Below are 23,144 nucleotides of genomic sequence, written 5' to 3' on the forward strand. Positions count from 1 at the left end.
TAAAAGAGGAAAGATGATTTTCCCATTTTAGACAAATTTACATTCTTTAAGATAAATGTATGTGATAAAAATGTCAAGCAATGGTAACTGGAGACAATGGGCTATCTATCCCTCATGGGTCACTGGTCATGGTAACTGGAGACAATGGGCTATCTATCCCTCATGGGTCACTGGTCATGGTAACTGGAGACAAGGGGCTATCTATCCTTCATGAGTCACTGGTCATGGTAACTGGAGACAATGGGCTATCTATCCTTCATGAGTCACTGGTCATGGTAACTGGAGACAAGGGGCTCCCTCATGGGTCACTGGTCATGGTAACTGGAGACAAGGGGCTATCTATCCTTCATGAGTCACTGGTCATGGTAACTAGAGACAAGGGGTTCCCTCATGGGTCATTGGTCATGGTAACTGGAGACAAGGGGTTCCCTCATGGGTCACTGGTAATGGTAACTGGAGACAAGGGGCCATTTCTCATGGGTCACTGGTTCCCCTGAGACATCAGTGGACAGGCTGGGCCATGTAAATGTGGAGGTCCCTTACTGTGACTAAAGTTCAGCTGTAGGCAAAACAGGAAGCATGCAGTTTAGTGAGAAGCTAGAGCCACAGGAGAGGTCTCTAGCTGCAGATGGTGGCTGCTCTCTAGACAGGAGAGGAGAAGCCCTGCTCACAGGGCCTCTGGGCTGGTGATCCCAATGGCTGCCGTGTGCTGCGCTGTGCCTCAGCCTCTGTTCAGACAGCACAGCCAAGGCTCTGTGCTTGTGTTGACCTTGACAAGCTAGTCCTATCCACACTAGTTCCAAACACCTTCTACTGAAATCCCAAAGATATACCTCCTCTCATCAGGACATGTTCAAAGACTCATTTCAAAATATAAGTAAAAGTCTGGGGTGATGGCTCAGGTGCTAAAGACACTGTTATGGAAAAATGAGGACTTGAGAGCAGATGCTTAGCACCCATGTAACAGGTAGATATGTCTCTGTGACCCCAGTACTGGGGGAAGGTGAATATACAGGAGAATCCCTGTAACTTTGACTGAAATTAGAGTATGAATGCATACTTTAAAGCCATCTTATAAAGAAGAAAATGACTGCAGCATGTACCCAAGGAAATAAATTGTGGAAGAAGTCTGCATCTGATTATATATACAAGTAGAACCAAATTTTGGAGCTTCAGGTTCATTGAGCGAGGCTATCTTAAGAAACATTGAATGAAGAGTGGCCAAGGAAGACATTTAAGGTTGACCCCCAACTTCCTCCACACACCCAATCTCTCTGTCTCTCTTTCTGTCTCTCTCTGTCTCGGTCTCTCTGTCTCTCTCTGTCTCTCTGTCTCTCTCTGTCTCTCTGTCTCTCTGTCTCTCTCTCTCTCTCTCTCTCTCTCTCTCTCTCTCTCTCACACACACACACACACACACTCACACACTCACACCTTCTTGACCAAGAGCACAGTCAGCAATCATCAAACATGATTAGCTCATTAATTTCCTGATCAGTTAAACTTGGTTTTCCTTAGTTGGAAATGAGATTGAATCTATGGGGCCATACTTTGTGGGAGGTTAATGAAGTCATGGAGAAAATGTTTACTAAATTGTGAGAAAAATACTTAGAATAGAATTTCATTTCAGCTGAAGAACACATTCATTGAGCAGAAGACTCTGAGCCACTGGGCTGGCCACACCAAGATCATGTGTCTGAGCTCAGCCAGATCTATTGGGAGGTAGAATTTCCACTGAACTTCACATTCTTTCATTTCTGGAAGTGATGGTTTATGTTGATCGTCAACTTGAAAGACTGAAGAATCACCTTAGAGGCACAGACTGGGCATGACTGTTAAATTAACTAAGAAATGAAGCCCCACTTTAAATGAAGCATTCATGGACTGAACAAAAAGAGAAAGTCATCTGCACACCAGCATTCATTCTCTCTGCTTCCTGACTTTGGATGCAATGGGGCCATTCTAAGGCTGCAGCTTATGGGATGGTGCTGCCGGCCTCAAAAACTGAAAGCTATAAATTCCCTCACAGATGTTATCAAGGTTTATTTACCAGGTGGCTATCAATGGTGCCTAGGTGATCATCAATATTAACCAATACTGGTCCTGTTCCTCTTAGCTAAATCCAGCTCTGTGAAAGAGCTCTTGTTCTTTGTTGAAGTCAAGTGCTCCAAGTGAGTTACACCATGGGCAGATACTGAGGGTTACCTTTAGTTGGTTTTAGTTGTAGATCTCAGTCTTTGGCTCAAGGATAACTAAAGAAGGAAAAATTTGACTTGAAAAACGACAAGGGCATAAGTTACCTTCATTTACACAATGCTCTTCTACTTTGCTGTGCACAATCCTAGACATACAGGTGTAGTTTTTACAGGAGTTGTGTCCTGTTTCCTCTAGCATTGCCAAGCCAGATCATGGGACATGTACTTGCTTTCGATGTTCTCAACTTTATTTGTACAAAATAATTTTACTACATTCGAAAATACATGTAGGTATCTGAAAATTACCTGCATTTAAAATATTGAGAAAAGATAATGTGGTCCGATTGTTTAAAACCCCCTGAATTATGGAAATGTCTCATTTTCAATGTCCTGGTTATATTGAGAATAAAAAGTGGTTCAGTCTACACAGTAAAAGAAAGCATTCAAAGTCTCTGAACCTAAGTTTTGATCACCAAGTTTTGAACAGACCTGTGGCGTGAGGCAGACTTTCTGCTTGTGGATGTTTTGCATGTACATGTGTACATGTGTGTATATGCCCCTGCATGCTGAGACAAGAGTCAATGTTGATACCTTTGTTAATCACTCTACTTAATTTTTTGAGGCAAGGTCTCTCATTGGACTAGGAGCTAACTGATTGGCTATACTGTCTGGTGAGCGAGCCCCAGTGATACTCCTTTCTCCACCTCCCAAGTGCTGTTCTCAGTTTACAAATGGTACTGGGATACAAACTTTAGTGTTCACACTTGTGTGGCAAGCCCTTTATTGAGGGAACCATTTCCCAAGCCCCTCCTTTCTTTCTCTGTTCTCCTCTTGAGACACATGGGACTGCATAATCCCTTTAATCTAGCCTGAGAATGTGTTGGCCTCAGAGGGGCTACCCTAAATTTTTGTGTTCAGAGCTGCCCATGGCTATTAGCACATTACTCTTTGAGAGAATTAATCACTCTTATTTAGATCCACTACACTGAGCTTTGCTACTTGTTGTATAAAACATTCTAGTGCATAAAATCTATATAACCCCAACTCTAAGGAAGGGAAGGGCATCAAAACCCTGAAGGTGTCTAATATGACTCTCTCCCTTAGTGGCTTTCCTACCTCTCTGATGTGAAGTCTCACTTCAGGGCAGTTAATAAATTTCTGTAACTCATTTGAGCCTGTTCAAAGAGTTGCTACTGGGACCTGAAATGCCCTAGTTTTGCTCATTCACTTTTAAAAAGTCTAAAACAGGAATAAACCAGTTCATTGCCCTCACTTAGCTCTGACTCCTTGTTAAATCAATAAAAAATGCCTTGGGAATAAGAAATCCTTTTGTGTCTTTAATTCAAAGAAATGAATTCTGCAGTCACTTTTAAATATTAGCATAAAACCTCAAAACTAATTTCTCTATGAAAAATATACTTAATGCAGAATATGCTCTAAGTGTATGATACCTAGAATTTAAAATGTAGTCATGTTGCTAATGTCTCTGCAATTCAGCATTCACTGTCTTCTATCCACTGAGGTGCCATTGCACAATGCCTGTTGCCAGGCAACCAATTAATATGTTTTCAATTGTTCAGTCAGTGAATTGTTAAGTTGAAGTAATGGGTTCTCAAAGGTAGAGTTTTAGTGTTTTTCTTTCATTTTTTGTGATTATAATTACATATTTTCTCCCTTCCCTTTCCTGCCTCCAAACCCTCCAATATACCCCTCCTTGCTGTCTCTCAAATTCATGACTTTGTTTTTTTTTGTTAAATATTGTTATACATATTATATATTTGCTTATTTCTAGATGTATAAAAGCACCATAGTCTGTACAGTGTTATTTATATGTGTTTTCAGAGCTGGCCATTTGGTTTTGCATAATCAGTTGATGTACTTTTACTTGCAAATAACTACTTTCCCTGGTCTCAGCATTCCTCTCTTCCCTGTAGTTCATTGTTTGGGGCTGAGACATTATGGGCTTTTCCCATCCACTTCAGCTTGTCTATTTCTGTCCTCACAAAGCTCATATTTAGGCAGTCATATTCTGAGACTATATGATAGACATTGGGTACTGTAGTTAACCTGCTTGTTTTGTTCCTGATTGCCATCTTATATTGTTTCACATCTATTTGCCCATCTACCATATATCGAATTTATTGTTTCTTCATCCACTTATCACATAGTCTATTAATACATTTATATATAATCTAATTATAACAATATAATAATATTATATTATTAAGAATTACAATAATATATCCAATTATAATAATCATTTTTACTAAATAAACGATATCTGACCTAATATATTCTAGACCTTATTCTGACTCATTTGAACACCCAAAAATGTATATTTTGCAATTTCTACCACCAAAAGTTTGCATTTTCAAAGAAATGAACTCCTCATTACTTGTATACAAGTTTATCATAATTTCTTCAGAAAAATTATCAACTGTAGTAGTGCATAAAAGGTGAACCATTAAGCATATATGGATAGGTATGTATGGGCTGGGGGAGAAAGGAGGGAGGTCTAGAATCGTAAAAATAATCACAAGTTCAGTTTCCTTGGGAGTTCACCCATTAGGAAGGAACACAGAGAATTCCCGAAGAAAAGACATTCAGTCTGCCACATGGAGGAAAGCATCTGCCATGCCACCTGTGGATGAAGTCTTCTCGAAAGCACATAAAGACTCAATGTATATGTCCTTACTTATAAAGTGTGATGGATCATTATAAACAAAGCAGATGGTGGCTTGTGTCAACCAGACTTAGATGACCTCTAAAATTCCAAATATAATCACAGAAGTCTCAGGATATCAGAGAGGAATGTTCTTGTCCAGTCTTGGCAAAGGAAACAAATGACATTGTCATAAGAATACATCTTGTCTCTTCAAAGAACTTCCAGGTGACACGTCATTAGTATGAATGTAGAAGTAAAGCTCCGTGTTTTAACTGGCCAGATTGAAAGCACTTAGGATATACTGATATATATAACCCCCATAAGGCTGCCTTACAGTTGATAATAGGAAGTGATTTCAATTTGTTTTTTCTCCGTTATTTTCTTCTACTAGAGTAAAGGAACCACTTTTCATAGGAATAACTGGATTCTAGTTGACAAAGGTACAAAACTGAGAAAAGGCTTCCAACAACCAGGCCATATGATGAAGACAGGCCATATGATGAAGTAAAATCAGTGCAATCAATAGTTGGAAGAAAAATGCCTTGGAAGACGGAGGATCTCATCTTCATGTGGCTCCTATCTACCTCTCCAAAATCATCTTTTGCCTTTCTGATTCTTCTTGGTGTGATTGTTTGTCTTGCATACGCTTTTCTCCATGCCTTGGAAATTCTAACATTTATTCCATATTATGACCACTGTCCTCATTAGCTTCAGAAATACACTGGACATAGTCCAGGGTTGTCTGAGAAGGTCTCACTCTGAAGATTGCCAAGATTGATCAGCCTGTGGTCATAATTAGGAGACAATTTCTTGACCAATTATATTGATGCAGGAGGAGGGTCTAGCCCGCTCTGGTGACACCATCTCTACACAGGTATATTTGGGCCTTATATGAAAGATTGAGTCCAAAAACACAAAAAAGAGTGACCAGTTAAGCATTCTTCCTTCATGGCTCCCACCTTGAGTTCCAACCCTCATTTCCCTGAGTGACTGATTGTGACTTTGAAGTGTAAACCAGGTGAGTCCTTCTTTCCCGAGTTGCCTTTGTTCACCATGTTTATCAAAGAAATGGAAAACAAAAGAACAAATAGATTAGCTCAACAACATCCATTCTAAGAAAACCTTAAGTCAGTTGTGCCACTTCCTGTGGGAGGCAAACGCACTTCTATTTCTCCAGACAGTAAACCCACGGCGGATCACAGTAACAATCCCACTAAAGCCCAGCTTACCGAGCACGTGAATATATTGTGCTACTTAGGGAAATATGAGTGAGGGGTGAATTACAGAAGCATGTAGAATGAAAAGCAGCGGCTTCCCTGAAAATCCCACGCCATCCCGAATGATGAGTCGGGAAAGCTGTGTGACTCGAGAGCTCTGTACACCTTTCGGGAAGATTGACTGGTTGGAGAGTCTCCTTGTCCAGGCCATTGTTATCTCGTGAATATTTTAAGTTGTGAAAACTTCTTAGAACCTTGAGGTATTTTGCTTTCTGGGCCTTAAAAGTTTTATTTACGTCCTGAGACTTAAGAAGCCACCTACAGGAAAGAAATGATTCAAATTGGAATCAGCCTCAATTAGCGCTTCTGAAAATGAGGGCCCTGTATCATCTATGCCATAATTGTCCAATTATTTATTTTAAAATCTAAATAGTTTTTATCATTTTTAGTTTCCATGAATGCTTTAGACTTATACAACATCATCTTTACTATTCAGATATATTATAATAACCCAGGGAGAATTTAGTTTTGGTATTATTACACTTTATCCTAGAGAATTTCATACATGTTTATAGTAAACTACAATCACATTCCCACACTTACCTTCTTCAGTTCACCTCATATCCCCACAACATATCTCCCAACTTCATGTTCAGAAGGGAAAACCATCCTCTAGTTCGCTGACAAATTTCATTGCTCCAGTATATGGCCTAAGCATCTAAACCTCTTCTCAGAATACTGCTTGCACAAAGATTACGAAAATAATGTTATTCATTTTCCTGGGAGAATTTTCACATTCTAGGCCACCCCCTCGTCTTAGATGTGTCAGCATTTGCTTCCATCTTTTCACTGCCAGGCATCTCTCTCTTCTGTAAGGTATGTCACCTGAAACAATTGCTTGTTAGTAAAATAGAAAAACCTTCAGAGACCATAGCTTGTCCAAGCACCCTCTACCACCGTCTACAACTTATTCTCTTGAAACAGGGTTTCTCAAGAAACCTGGAATAAGCTGTCAGCAATCAAATCCCAGGAATTCTTCTATGTTCACTTGCACAACCACACCCCAGTTATGGAGTTCCAGGGGTCAATGTCCATGGCTAGTTTTTATGTAGATACTGAGGATTTGAATTCAGATAGGGCTGGGCTATCTCCACAACCTTACCCCTGGACATTTCATATAGTTAAGCTTGTTTCAGCTACACTGAACTCTAGAGGTATAACCACTTTTCTTGTATTCTCTACTCGTATCTCCATTTACAACAGTTCCCTTTATTTATATTTTATCTTGGTACAACATTTTACTTTTATAAGCCAGGGTCATGCGGCCCTGCCTGGCTTGTTTTATGACACTTTCAGATTCAAATAGCATAAATGACTTCTGACATACAGCAAATGTCATGTTACATTCCAGAGCTGAGTCTGTTTTGAGCAAATTTGTGACTTCTTCCTCTGCTTCTTTTTTTAAATAATAATAAAAAAATTCCACTAAAGCTGCCTCAATAGTTTTCCTGGACTAGCCCTGTTCTCTCCCTATCAAAACTTGCTGATCCAGACTAAGAATGATTTGCATTTCTTTCTTTGTCCTTGCAAATCCTCTGGCGTATTTGCAATTTAATGTGGAAAGTCAGGTTTCAAAATGCCTCCAGAAGGGCCTAGAGAGGGGCCTGGAGAGAGGCCTGAAGAGGGGCCTAGGTACTTGGGGGAGCTTTCTGCTCATCCAGAGGACCCCAGTTCAATTGCCAGCACTCATGTTTGGTATATATTCAGCACACACACAAAATAATAATAATAAAATATTTAGAATTATGGAAAAAGTTAGTTTTTAGCAAATTATCAACTGAGCTATTCAATGCTTTAATAACATTTGTTCAAATTTTTTAATAAGTATAGCACACCTGCATTTTAATTTGTGGGCATTATATTCCTTCAATATATTGAAGGGACATCAAACTTCGGCAAAGAAGTTTGAAACTGACAAAGAAGCAATAAAGATGGAACATGTCTGACACTGCACAATTAACAGTATATATTTAGTATGGAGAAATGTTAATCAAAACTCAAAATTTCAGTAATGGGTACCAAGGTCAAGAATTCAGTTAATGAAAATATGTTGTAAGCCAGGTGAGTTAGCAAAGGCCTTTCATCCCACAACCTGGGAGAGTTTGGCAGTGGAATTCTGTTTTAAGATAATCTGAACTGTCTACTGAGACCCTGTCTCAAGCAAACAAATGAATAAACAGACCTGTGAAGAGAATGTGCTATTCGTTTGAAAAAAGTGAAAGAATATATTTTAAGCGATTTTACCCACAGACAAAGACAGAAGGGTGAGCTATGAGTATAACTCGCCCCACACACCGTACATATGTACACACGTATACACACACATGTATAGTGTGTGTGCATATGTGTATACTTGAACAGGCATGTGGAGGCTAGAGAAGGATATCAAGTAATATCCATATCTCCCCAACTCATACCCTTGAGACAGTCTCTCACTGAAATGAAAGTTGGTTAATTACACTACCCTGACTGGGACAGGGGGTTCCCAGAATCTGCCCATGTAAACCCTAAAATTCTGGTGGTAGAGGCAAAGTATGTGAAATCTAGCTTCGTTTCTGTAAGCTATGGGACCTCAAACACAAGTTCTGAAGCTTGTGTAGTAGGTACGCATATTTACAGAGCCAATTTCCTGACCAAAATGAAGGTGTTAAAAGCCACTCCATGACATGTGTCTCTATCATGTTGGGCAACATAAAGGTATATTAGAACATGTAGGCAAAAATAATAGTCATCAAAACACACTATGAACACTTAGTGAAGATTTACAGATACTGTTTTATTTTTCCACTCTTTTTGTGGCAGACACATAATGACTGTTGGCGAACAGTGGGCAAAATCAAAGCTTCAAAATAAGGATGGAGATCTTCTGTATTGTAGCAAATTTCATCAGCTCACGTCCACACAGACCTACCTGCCTTATGTCAGTGTTCCATGCTACTTCCCTGTTAGCACTTCGGGGCAGGGGAGAAATCTGAAGGGAAAGTACACTGTTATTTGTTAGTGTCTTCAAGTGTGTTTAGAGAGACAACCTCAATCTTTTCCTAGAAAGGCAGTTAGAAATCAGTTTCTAGTCTTCATAAATTCTATTGTTTTACAAAGAGATAAGATGTTTTATGAAAAGAAACTTCGTGAGTCTCCTTTTTTGACTTGAAGTCACATCTATTAGGAAATCTTGGGAACAAAGCATAGCAATGCATTCTTCTCAGGAAAACTTGCATTTGGTTTTGCTTATCTGGCTTGGAGCATCAAATAATTCCCTCACCTACCTATTTCTTCATCAAGTTTAATGGTAACCTAAGTACTGAAATAAACAGATTATAAAATATATGATATATTTAATACAGAATTCAGTAAACTGTGAAATATTTGACCAAAGTATTGAGTTTTTCTTAGTTTTGTGATCTTTTATGTATTTTATGTAAAATTACTATACTACAGCTGTTTGAGAACTAAGGCCCTCTTCTGGTTTCTATAGACAATGCATCTGTGAACATGTACAAACACATATATAGAGGGTGTAAAATGAAAATAGTATCCTTTATAAGTAAATAGATGTTGTGTTGTTGTGCCTATTCAATGAGTGATAAATGTTGAAGATTTCCCTCCTTTCACTTATTTGGAAGAAGAAAATTATTAACTTTTACCTACAAGTTTATAATACAATGACAGGTAAAAATCTTTTAAATTGTCCTTTATGTTTTGTTTAACCAGTCCATTTTTTGTAAAAAATCAAATAAATAGTTTCCTCATCCATCAAACAGAGTATGTTTTCTTTATTATTACTTTATAAAATTTTAGTTTCCTATTTTTAGTGTGTGTGTGCGCACACATATGCAGCAAACATGTTTGGTTTCCTTTTCCCATTGTGGTATTTTCAGATGGGACTTGGGTCATCATACAATATTTTTAAGCAATTGAAACCTACAAAAACTTTTCTTTTATTCCTTTTCTGAAACCTCTCATTATTTACAGTCTTAATGTGTCTAGAATAAACACTTCTCAGAGATAAGGCTTTATTCCACACAACCTTTCCTTAAAGAAAGAATTTCACTTCCTAGCATTTCACACAATTTCTCTGTATGTCTATTTTTGTTCCACAAACTTTGATTTGTGGCAACCTGTATAGTGATATACTCCTTGGATCAGTGAAGGCTTCCTTCTAGCGAGCTCACAGACTGAGAAGTGGGACTCCTGCCTTAGGCCCTGAAAGCATAGTTCAGTGAAACTTCACTTTCCACTACTTTGAAATCCTTCAATACAAAAATGACATTCCAGGTTACACTTCCCTTCTCTAGTCTTTTGCTTCTCTATTATTCCTGAGACACAATTCTGCCCTTCATGCAGTTAGTCAGTGGCTAACTCCACCCTTCACTAACTACCAATCAATGACGACTGTGTGCTGAATGTACATGACTTGACAACCACTTTAATGGGTGAGCCATCTCCTCAATCCAGACTCTTTCAGATTATTTGGATGAGACAACTATAGCTACAATGGTCTTGAAGAGTGAAATAAAGAGGTAAAGAAGAGAATCATAGTTAAAATGTGTATGAAAAGAGACCCAGAGAAATGCAACAACATTGCTTAACATGAAGAAAGGCAAAGGAGGCTAGGTATGAGTCAAGGCTGTAGAAGTTGGACATGGGAGAGAAAAATAATTTCCTCACAGATAGTCAGAAGAAATCTGGCCATACAAACACCTTGGTTTTAAGCCCAGTGAGCACTGTCAGGCCCACAACTTTAGAGAGTTGAAAGATAACGAATTTGTGTTTAAACCAATTTATTTAAATTTTCAGTAGTTTGTTATACTAGTCACATGAAGTAAAGTGTCATTACTGGTTTTGAATGTAAGAAAAGACAAGTGACAAGCTCTTTTTTTTCCCATTGAAGAGAAAAAGTAAGATGAGGACAAAAATTAATGGGTGCTGAAGAGATGGCTCAATGGTTAAGAGCCTTGCCTCTCTTCTAGGAGAGGCTAGTTTTGTTCCCCGCACTCACAAAGGTAATCCTTGCTTTAGGGAATTTGATACTCTATTTTGTACTCTAGAAGCACTCACAAAAAAACACATGGTGTGTGCAAATTCAGAAGCACAGATGCACAGACACACAGACACACACACACACACACACACACACAGAGAGAGAGAGAGAGAGAGAGAGAGAGAGAAATAATAAATATTTTAAAGAAAATAATTAGAGGATATATAGGATAGCAATAATTACTAAGAACTATTAACATCTCATTTTCTACCATACTTCCCTAACATATTTTCTTAATGCTGCCAACATAATGCATTCTCAGAGTTCAAAGAAGACACTATTTGACCATTTATGAATCAAAATAAAATTATAATGTATGCTGGTAGATAAGAAAATCCCTGCCCCTCTTCCTGAAACTGAAAGGCTTATCATAATAAAATAAGCAGTTGAGCCATCTAGTTACATTGAAACTATTATACCTTAAGAAAAATATTGTTCATTATGATTTGCAGTTTTATGTAATTGTGCCATAGCAATTTGTTCAAATGACCCCTTTTAAGAAAAGGAATGAGATGTCTTGAAGAAAATGAGACATTTGATCTTGCTGTGAATTCCAAGTGACTGCATCTTCATCTTTGATAAAGACTAAAACTGCCCTGGGAATTTGAATATGTTCATAGGCAAAAGCCATCTCCCCAATTAGTGTCCAATCAGTATGATGAAAAAAATTGATGCAGGTAGAGATGTGCCTTTTCTGTCTATTCAGCTTCCTTGAGACAAGCATGATACATCTCTAGGAGACACACTTTTATTTCCAAACCCTTTGTACCATTCTTATTATTGTCCTGTGTTACAATTGTGAATCAAATGTAATAAGCATTGTGATTTGCTTGCATCAATCATCTGCATACATAGATAAATAGTGATGAGGACAGAGATACAAATTTTTTCAAATATCTAGTGTTTTATTAGAGTGTAATGAAGCTACATTTCCCTTTTTACAGTTCAAAAAATGCCTGAATTAAAAATATGAAACTTTAAACATAAAGTTTAAAATTTTGTTTCAAAGCAGAGACAGCCGTAGCTCTTTTCTATGAGACAGCAGAGTCCTGTGCTAGAGCCTGCAGTAATGTGCAGTTGAGACGAGGAAGAGGGGTATATATAGCTTTATTCAGAGAATAACAAGGAATTTTCAGTCATTTTAGCTAATGGTCAAGGAAAACACATTTTATTTGGAAAACTAAGACCTGTGGTTCTTATTATTGCAGAGACACTTGGCTTGGATGCGGAAGTTGCCAGAGCAAACACCTTGGGTTTTGTTGGATGCCTTTCTTCAGTCCAATACAACCACATAGCGCCATTGAAGGCTGCCCTCCGTCATGCCAACGTTGCACCTGTGACTGTCCAAGGGACCTTGACAGAATCCAGCTGTGGAGCCATGGTGGACTCTGATATGAATGCAGTGACCACTGTGCATTCTTCATCAGGTACTTCCGAGAACTCGCTCTCTTGACTTTCCATCACTAACTACTCTTCTGCTGTCTTATAGAGTTAGACAGTTGGTCAAGAACACTCAACTCATTACCTTGTATGATTATAGGTGGTTACAAATTGTAGCTGGCTTCTCACGGGTCACATCTGTATTTACAATATACTCTGATGGAAACACACTAATGGAGAAAAGAATTAATCTGCTTCACAGTTCAAGAGTTCAGTTCATCATAACAGAGAATCAAAATGAACTAGAAGTAGGTGGTTATATGTCATACATATAATCTGGAAGCAGAACATGATATACGCATGCTAGTATTTTGATTATTCTTCATCTATAAAGTTGAGGATTCCATCCAGAGAGTGGTGCCAAGCACAGTGATTAGCTCTTCTCACCTCAGTTAAGAAATCAAGATAATCCCACAAATATACCCAGCAGCCTGTCTCTCAGGTGATTCTCAAGTCTGTTAAATTGATTATTAACACAAACAGTAGTGAATGGATGTAAACAAAAAAGTGTGAACACTAGAATAGTAATTAATTTAATTGGTAATACGTTTTAAGTATGAAATTTAGCAATATATAGATAATGTGCATTTAGCCAATTGAAAATTAATAGTTAACAAATTAACAACTAAAATTACCTACACATATTTAATGTAATTCTAGTTTAAGGCAATGAGCAGTTTTAATTAATGTGTAGTTTCTTGTAGTACATATAATACACATATTCATAATATGCATGTGCATTGTTGCATCACTATTGTTTTAGTGGAAACTGGTATGAGAACTAAAGTGGTTAAGGGGCGTGAAGGCATCATAATGGGGACTTAGATAACAGTGACTACAGTATTATGCTCTAGTTCTTTTTAAGGAAGAAGTAATAAAATTATAGGCACAAAAACTGTAAAAGATGGTAGTTTGTATGTATTATATGATGATTCCTTTATTAAATTAGCAGGAAGGCCCTAGGAAGAAGGCTAAAATGCTTGCTGTACAATTGTGATGGGCAAAGTTAAACCCCCAGCAACCAGATAAGAAGCTGGGTATGGCAGTGAGCTTAGAACCAAGTGCTGGAGCAAAGACAAGAGATACTTGGGGCTTCCTGACCAGTCAACCTCTTGGAATCAGTGATTTCCAGAGTCAATCAAAGATGTAGTCTCAGAAAGTGCCAATTAAAATGATTGAATAAAATATTAGAAATAAATATCTTGCCTCTGCATTGGCCCTCATGGGATAACACACCTGCCTAGATATGTATATTATTCACACATATAAACAAATACATACTTATATAAATAAATACACAAATGCATATTCTGTATGTACATCATTTTACATAGTTACATTGTATGTGTTTATGTGTCTGATGAGAACACTTGATCATAAAAGCATATTTGCACATTTTATGATTTTGCTTATTTATGATAAAATTGGTATTCTTTAACCAATGAAGCCCAAGTTACTTTCAAATATCATTATGTTCTACAATCAATTTTGTTTTTCTTTTTTTCGATTCTGAATATTAGTGAAATTGTACATTCCTTTTCTTATTTATGGATGACTTTAACTTGATCTGATACTCTTTTCATCCACATTTTTTAATGAAGAAATCAATTTTTTGTGACTAAGTAAAATTCTATTGTGTGTGCATGTGTTTGTATGCGTATGTGTGTTTATATATGTATGAATATATGTCTATGTATGTTTATATACCAATTCTTTTTATACTCATCTATTGATACTTAAGTTACTTCAACATTTTGACTATTGGTGAATAATACTAAAATGTCATAGATTATAGAAATCTGTAGGCATCACAGTCCCTGATTTCACATTATATTAGAAAAGCATGACAATCAAAATTATATAATACTGTCATAGAAACATATATAAAGACAAAGACAGTGGATTAGAGAGCCAAGAACTAAACATAGGCATGTGTGGTCAGCTCATATTTGGCAAGCACTGGGAGAAAGTCAAGTGCTTAATATGTGCCTTCAGGTTAGCTAACTACAAGAAAATCATGTAATTGGAACCTTGTCTTACTCTATAAAAAATACCTGACATGGAAATCATTAATGGTTTATAAGGCTTAAAACATTAAATCTTTCAGAAATACCAATAGAAAAATATCTTTGACAATGATATTGTATTGATAGGACTAAAATGCATATAGTGAAAGCAAAAATAAATGAGTGAGTAAAATGACATCCAGTTAGAACTGGTTCTGCATAGCAAATGAAATGATTGACAAAATGAAAAGTAAAATTTGTGGGCTTGGTATCTCTTGGTATTCAATTTTCAAGACATATTAATTGATTTAATTCAAAAGCCAGTGAATAAATAACTTATTAAAATTAGTCAAAGCATCCACGTATACATTATTGCAAAGTGACATAAAAATGACCAATAGAAAAATAACACATGAAAAGTATGGCTCTATGAAATGCAGCAACACTATCGATCATCTGGGGTGGCAAAGCCTGTGGCAATAAAATGCTTCTCACTCTCAGGAGAGCTGTGGTCAAAAAGCAAGGGTTGGACTTGAAAGAAGATTCACCAGCACATGGTACAGCCTCTTTGGATACCAGTATGGTTATTTCTCAGAAAATTAGGAAACAACCTTCCTCAAGAGCCAGCAATACCACTTTTTGCTATATACCCAAAGGATGCTAAAACATACCACAAGGACATATGCTCAACTATGTTCATAGCAGCATTGTTTTTCATAGCCAAAACCTGGAAACAACCTGAATGCCCCTCAACTGAAGAATGGATAAAGAAAATGTGGTACATTTACACAATGGAGTACTACACAATAGAAAAAAATAACGACAGCTTTAAATTTGCAGGCAAATGGATGGATCTAGAGAATATCATATTGAATGAGGTAACCCAGACCCAGAAAGACAATTATCATATGTACTCACTAATAAGTGATTTTTAAACCTAAAACAAACAAACAAAATAAAACAACAAAAAAACAGCCTACAAACCACAATCCCAGAGAACTTAGACAATAATGAGGACCTAAAAAGAGGCATACATGGAACTAATCTACATGGGAAGTAGTAAAAGACAAGATCTCCCGAGAAAATTGGAAGCATGGGCACCATGGAAGAGGGTAAAAGGGGAAGGCAGAGGCAGGGAGGGGAGCAGTGAAAAATGTATAGCTCAATAAAATCAATTAAAAAATGAAAGAATATTTATTACTGATAGGCCTCAGAAAAAGCAAAGTGTGTATGTGTACACTTATTAACACACATGTATCATCTATCACATATCCGTCTATCATCTATCAGTTGATCATCATTCAATCCGTCTATCTATTTATCTGATCTATGTAAAGAAGTACAGGTACTAGTCAGTAACAAAAAATATGGGGGTCAGCCAGTGGTGGCACATGCCTTTAATCCCAGCACTCTGAAGGCAGAGGTAGGTGGATCTCTGTGAGCTAAAGGCCAGCCTGGTGTACAGAGTGAGTTACGGGACAGACTCCAAAGCTACACAGGGAAACTCTGTATCGACCCCCCACCCACACACAGATACACACAAAAGAATTGGGGGAAAACAGGAATTAGGGACTTGATTGTGTCCTCTACTAGAAGGCAGTGATTCAAGGCTGGCAAGCTTGAGCTCTTTAGGGATGAATCTGTTGAGTAACTTTGACCAAACCTGTGTTTGGGACCTGTAGCAGTCCCATAATTGTCTCTACGGTGTTTGATGGAGAAGGTACATTGACTTGGGAAGTATGAGTTAGATAGCAGGGTGGTTGGGGAGGTAGGCTGTGAACTGATTGATTTGTGTGTGTGAAAGGCATGTTTATGTGTAAAACGTTTATTGTTTCTAGGAACTAATTATCCTACCACTATGTGACAATATTCCTGAGGAGATGTGAAAAAAAAATATTTATTCAATTCAAAGATCTGGTAACAGATCAAATTAGGATACCCCCAAATTCCAATATGAGGAAGCAGTGAGTTTCTCTGTGGTCATTTGCAGGATTGTGCAATAGAAATGATTCAAGAAATCTCCAAAGCCTACCCCGGCATGGGCGATGGCTCATATGACTGAAACTCTGAAGCTCACTGCAAAATTTATGGAGAGCTCAGAGAGCATCTCTTGCAGACAGTCTTGCAAATCTCTGTTCCTTTCAAAAAGCCGTGATAGTCTGAGAACCTTCCAGGCAGCTTGACTGATATGAGAGTGTCTCTTATCCATCCTTACTGCTTATATAAGCTTGGGGAAGGAGGGCCCTAACACATCTGCTCCATTAGTGGAGTTACTGAGTTGTTTACTCAGAGTTTTAAGGAACTTCCCTGTAGAACATTCTGAGTCCTAAAGAACCCTCTTGCAGGGAGATTGTATCACTCCCAGAAAAGTGTTTTACACCTGGGAAAGATATCTACACCCTGACTAGCAAGGTCTACAGATGAGTCATAAAAGTCAAGAGAAAGGTGTTAAATTATTACTTTCCTGCAAAACTCTGATATATCAGTATTCATCTGTAGACTGATATTATATATAGAAAAAGGAACAACACTGTCCTGATTCAAATTGTTCTCTGACACTCTCAAATGGCAGAAGACCATTCTCAGAGAAATTGTGTAAATATTGTTATGTATTTCTGGTGAGACCTAGTACTGGGTGAAAACTCACCCTTGCTTACTCATCACACAATGTCTAGAATTACACTTAAAAACGGAACTCCTTACACAGTGTAAATAAGCAAATATATACCATAACTAATGAGAGAGCCTTGAACCAGTGAGGGTGGTGCCCGGCCCATGCACCTTCTGTAATTGGCTCAACCTTCTCCACTTTGCTGTAGAATTCCTAGGAATAGCAACTGTCTTTTACATCAAACACACTTTCCACTGTGCCTCAATGTGTGAGGCCCTGTGTCTACTGACAAGGACAAACAGAAGCAATGGGAATATTAGCATCTCAGAGCTGCCCTAACCAGAAGAACATTTGTCCAGGGTATACTCTAAACTTTTGAGCCATTGCTCTCACCCAATTTATTTTTCTTGACTTTAAGTTGCTATTTAGTAGAAGGTGACCATGAACTTGCTATGTAATAGAGTAAGGGAGATGAGGAGAAGAAAAAAAATGAGAGAGAGAAAGAGATAGGAAGACATGAAGTAAGGGAGACAAGGAGAGAGAAAGGAAGGGATGAAAGGAAGGAAAGAACAAAGAAAGAGCTAGCTAGGGACAGAAGAAGAGATTGAGGATGAGAAGAGGTGAAACTAATGACGTCATGAATTATGGGTTATAAGCAGTATGTTTTACTCATCTTTTATATTTATGAAGTGTATGTATGTACATGTCATGAAGCATGAGGAGGTGAGAGGGTTTGGGGAGCTGGGTTTCTCTTTCACCTTGTTTCAGAGGCACAGGTTCCCTTGTATCTATACCTGATCTGCATATGGGATCAGTTGCTCCCTCACTGCCATTACAGACTGGAGCCCCAGAATACAGCTTTTAATGTGGGCTCTGGGATTGAACTCAGCTCATCATTTTAAATGCTTTTTATTTCAGTTCCTTTCAAAATGCCAGTTCATATTTCACTATAAGAATTTTGTTACACTGTAGAGTTGTCCACTGAATATGTTCTCGCTGTGGTTGAGTGAAGTGTAAAGTTTAAGCTTTGGTCTTTTTTTCCACTAGATCCCTTTGGAAAGACAGATGAGCGTGAACCACTCACAAATGCCGTCCGAAGTGACTCAGCAGTCATTGGAGGTAACCTGTCTTCATCAATAAGAACAGGAAAGATATCTCTGGTCCTGTGGTCTGCAGAAAATTCTCTGAAGCCTTCCTTACCCATGATCATTTAGCACCCTGATTTGGGCATTGTCTTCTAGTCCTTAGCCTTTTCTTTCATGGTTCAAGATTACTAGCAGGCTCTCCTCCAGGGCCAGGAGCTCTGTGGCTTCATTCGGCCTCAAATTCAGGAGGCAACTGAACTCTGAGCCAACAGCTGGGGCATTTACTCACAGATAGGCAGCCTGCATCTTGTTCATTGCCTCCCGTTGTCACTTCTAATGCACAAACAAAATAAACCAATAAAATTACATATGGAAAGAAGTCACATTGGGGCAGACAGATGAACAGAGCAGTCATTTTTGGTTTGCCTTTACAGAGTGATTTGGGTTGGATCTAATGAGCAGGGTGAAGCCCATATGACTGAAGTTCCAAATCCTCCAGTCCATCTGGCTATGGATGTAGAGTCTGCTTGCTCTGCTTACAGCTTCTCCCACCACCTTCCCTTGCTTTATAGTTTTTGAGCTATGTGCTGGCCTCCCCCTACCATACTCTTCATTCTGCCTCAGCCCCTCTAATGCCTATAGGAGTTTGATGTTCCCATCTGGATCTTGCAACATAAAATGTCTCCCAAGTTTTACTTAATGTAAGATGCCTGAGATATGGAAATCCATTTTTATTGGTAACTTAAAACCATAGCAGGTGTCTCAACCCTGCCTTCTAGCAGCTGGGATGAATGAGTCCACACCAGATGGAGTTCTTTAAAAGTCTGCAGGAGTCATTCATTTCACTTCTATTTAATTAGCTCCAGTTCTGGGTCAGACCTGTACTAAACATAGAGATGCAGGATGGGAGATACAGTTACTGCCTTCCTAGAATGAGCAGACCAGTTAGGAAAGAAATAAGCGAGCAGACAGCAGTAACAACATAGAAGCTGGTTCCAAAGATGAATGTGACCAGAAGAACTCCACCAGAGTAGCGTCCCAGAGCAGGAGGACTATTAAGGACTCTCCTCAGGGAAGTACTTAAAATGCGAGGTGAATGACTTCTCCAGGGAAGAGAATTGAACTTGATTTTTCTTTGAAATCAGTAAATGTCACAGAAAAGTTTATAACTCTCTCTATTCCTATAAGTTTTCATTTGATGAGGAAAGACCGTGGGTTCTGGTCTTCCCCCACTCACTGGCAAGCCCCATTGAGTCTCTATGAATGGGAAGATTATCACAGCCCCACAGGAGATCCTGGGAAGCTTGCCCAGCTTCCAGCCTGCAATAACCCCTTCAACACAGGAGTAAAGAGGCAACCTCAGCCACATTATAAAGCTGTAGCTCATGCTTCAGATTCGCTCATTGCCACCCAGATTAGACTATCAACTTTGGTATTTTACTTTTTTCTAAAACTGGGTAAAAGATGTTACCCAGTGAATTTAGAATATATGACAAATGTAAATGATTTTAGTTATGGTCACAACTTTTAAAAATTTGGTGGAAGATGGGTCTATATATTTAACTTTTGGTATCTAGTCAGATAAACAGTAATGAATGATGACCAACAAATACTTAGAAAATATGAAATGTACAAAGGTGTATAACTTGTCAGAAATTAAATTATATTTGATGACCAAAACTTAAGGATTTTGCTTTTTTAATTATTAATTTCACATACATGCTGTTTGTTGCTTTTGAAATAAGGGCCCACTATGTAACCTGGAATTGAGAAATGTCAGAGACAGCAAGAGAAATCTCTCATCAAAAGAAAGTGGAAGGCAAGGACAGACTCTCAAGTTGCTCTTTGACACCAGCACAAGTGCTATGGCAACCAAGCACCTGCACACACTTACTCACACAGACACACAGATGCATAGACACACAGATGCACAGACACACAGACACACAGAAGCATACTCTCACACCCTCACATTCACACACAGAGAGGGGGTGGTGGTAGTTAGTCCAAGTAATTCTTGGCAAGGCTTGTTATACTTAAAATCTGTAAATTCAGGGTTTGATTCCCTAGTAACAAAAATAAAACAACACAGAAACCACACAAATCATTTGCTGTTCCAACTCCATGTTTATTATTAGGTCATAAACACAACCTTCTAGGAGAAACAGCCTTTCTCCCTCATTACTCTCCTTGTAGAAAAATTTGTTGAAACTGAAGGTCAAGGGATTCTGAGCAGGTCTTTATCTCTGGGTAAAGAGTAGATTTTTGTTTGTGTATTTGATTTGTTTATGCTTTTCTTCCTCCGTTGCATGTACTTGTCTAGACTGGATTTTCTCAGTGACACCGTTTTTCTCATTCCTGCTCTCTTCTTTGCAGGTGTCATAGCAGTGGTGATATTTATCACCTTTTGTGTCATCGGCATCATGACCCGCTTTCTATATCAGCATAAGCAGTCACACCGTACCAATCAGATGAAGGAGAAGGAATACCCAGAGACCTTGGACAATTCCTTTAGAAATGACATTGACTTGCAAAACACAGCCAGCGAGTGCAAACGGGAATACTTCATATGAGATGACACAGGGTGACCTACTCCTCTTTTTTTTTTTTTTGTAGGGCTTTTCCTCTCCTTTTCTCTTCTCTTTCCAATTTTTTAATTTAGGTATTTTCTTTCTCTCTTTCAACATTAATATTCTAGAACACACCTGCACCCACCAAAAGCGTTGATCTCCTTCTTCCAGCTCAGGAGGTCAGGTAGCTGTGGCTACTGTAGTTCACTGACATGTGCATCATTGTGAAAGTGACCACTGGAGACACAGACTTCACTATTGTAAACAAGAGACACGTGTGCACACATGTATATTTGATGTTTGTAGTTGAGTTTTTAAACGTCAGTTTCTCAGGCACTTGGTCTTGCTATCTTCCGTTAGACGAGCTCCGTGGCTTTGGCCTCTCACAATTATCCCTGGCACCCTGCCCCATACCATACTGTTAGGTATCATGGCTTGAAAGAAGAGGAGGGTGTGTGTGTGTGTGTGTGACATAGAAAGACAGATTCAGATCGTCGTTTAAGTAAAAAGTCTATTAAGGATGCTGGTAGAGCAGTAGAGAACAAGGGAAAGTAATCAACCCAGAGAAAGCAATGTTTGTTCTTTCAGGTTCCTTGAGTGTGGTCAGAAGTTTGAGAGATATTATGTATGCCACACAGAAATTCTTCTAAAGCAGACATCATCTGGCCAGGCTTAAAGACATTTTTTTAAATTCTTTTATTTCATTTACTGTGTTTTGTTTTGTTGGTGAAGCAGGTAAAGTATCCAGGACATTCTTTCCCAAGACACTGATTAAAGAGCAATGAGCGCAGTGAGTGTGAGATCCTTGACAAGGCAGCAATCATGTGTGCTGCCTGTAACCTTCTCCAGTTTAGACTTAAATATCTGAAATAATCTGATTCCATGGGGGTGTGGTTCCCTTGAGAGCTGATGGGAGAGAGGCTACAGGTCTGCCTGAGGTGGAAGACTTTCATAGCACTCTTGAGAACAGACACTGTACTTGGAGGACCTAGGTTATGAGAACACCCATGGGGTGGCCCAGGGCAAAAGGAGACCCTTCTGGCCTGTTTATTTTGATGGCATTTTACTAGAAACCAGACACATCTGTGTTAGTTTAGTGTGGGCATCATGAGCATCCCCCAGCACTGTTCAGCTTTCTTCCCATAGAGTCTCAGTTCTTTCCAATAGAGAATGGTGGAGTAGTGAGAGTTAGTTTGGGCCTCTCTTGCTGCTCTGTTTTGAGGCACAGATGAAGTAGCCTGATACCAGGGGGTTTCGTGAAAGTTGTGAGGAAATAGCTACTTCTGAAATGTAACAACTGCCTTCTCCACTTTACTAGAACTTGTTAGATAGGTTATTCCTAAAATTGCTATATTGAAGAAAAATATACACGTGTGTATTGTGGAAGCCTAAACGGAATTCAAATAAAAATCTAAAATGGTTCCATGAAAAATGTTTAGGCTCTCTTAACTCAGGTTGGAGGAAAACAATTTTTAAAAATACAGAAACGAAGTGCAGTAAAATGAGAAATATCGAGCAGCCTTCTCCACATCCACCCACACCCAGAAAGATCCAGTAAAGAAAGCAGGTGCAGAGAAACAGGGTTCACCATTTAGAACACATGTTATGAGTTCACTGACATTTGAGCTGTTTCCTAGGAGGCAAGGGTCTGGCTATTGTGTGAGACAGTGTGGAACCCTCGAGATGAGGGGTGTGGGGGAAGCCCTTCGCCTATGAAGCACTTCTCATTTCCAAACCTGTACCCATGTACACAAAGGTGCCCATGCACTTCCCTTGCTTGCCTAAATAAGGTAGTAATGCACCTTGGGCTTTGGGTTCTTTTGGTAGTAAAACATATAGTTAATTCAAAAGGCATCTTGACTTTGTCCATGGTGAGTAATCCTGACCATTTTTTAACTCTGCCCTTGTACCACCTTGGAATAAAAACAGGGAAAAACCATCACCCAAACACTTTAGGACTTAGGAAATGCTAGAAGCAAGATCCTTGATGCATAAGATACTGACCAATTCTCTTTGGAGGGCAGAACTGATTTGTAAAGCAGGTGCCTTGACAGTCAGTAGGTCATCCATCTTCTTAGTGAGTGTCCTACCTCTAACTCTTCGGCACTGTCCTGAACTGGAGGTTCGCTGTCAAGCCACCACTGGCTTCATGCAGGTATCAATCTGTAGCTTTTCTCACTTGCAGAATTACAGACATAAGGATTGGATGTGACATCACAGTCCACAGCTCTGAGATATTGTCCTAAATACATGTTCT

General features: G+C 38.7%; 1 protein-coding gene across 1 annotated transcript in view; it reads left to right on the forward strand.

Moving 5' to 3' along the window:
• Positions 1 to 22,319, forward strand: part of Cntnap5 (contactin associated protein family member 5) — a 908,928-nt gene extending 886,609 nt beyond the window's left edge. Inside the window, exons 22-24 of the mRNA XM_087906619.1 lie at positions 12,384 to 12,602; positions 18,280 to 18,351; positions 20,694 to 22,319. Coding sequence (XP_087762745.1) covers positions 12,384 to 12,602; positions 18,280 to 18,351; positions 20,694 to 20,890 — 488 coding nt within the window. The 3' untranslated portion in view covers positions 20,891 to 22,319. The remainder of the gene's footprint in view (positions 1 to 12,383; positions 12,603 to 18,279; positions 18,352 to 20,693) is intronic.
• Positions 22,320 to 23,144: the final 825 nt, after the last annotated feature.

This window comes from Myodes glareolus, chromosome 5 (assembly GCF_982192425.1).
Source record: "Myodes glareolus chromosome 5, mMyoGla1.1, whole genome shotgun sequence".
Taxonomy (NCBI): domain Eukaryota; kingdom Metazoa; phylum Chordata; class Mammalia; order Rodentia; family Cricetidae; genus Myodes; species Myodes glareolus.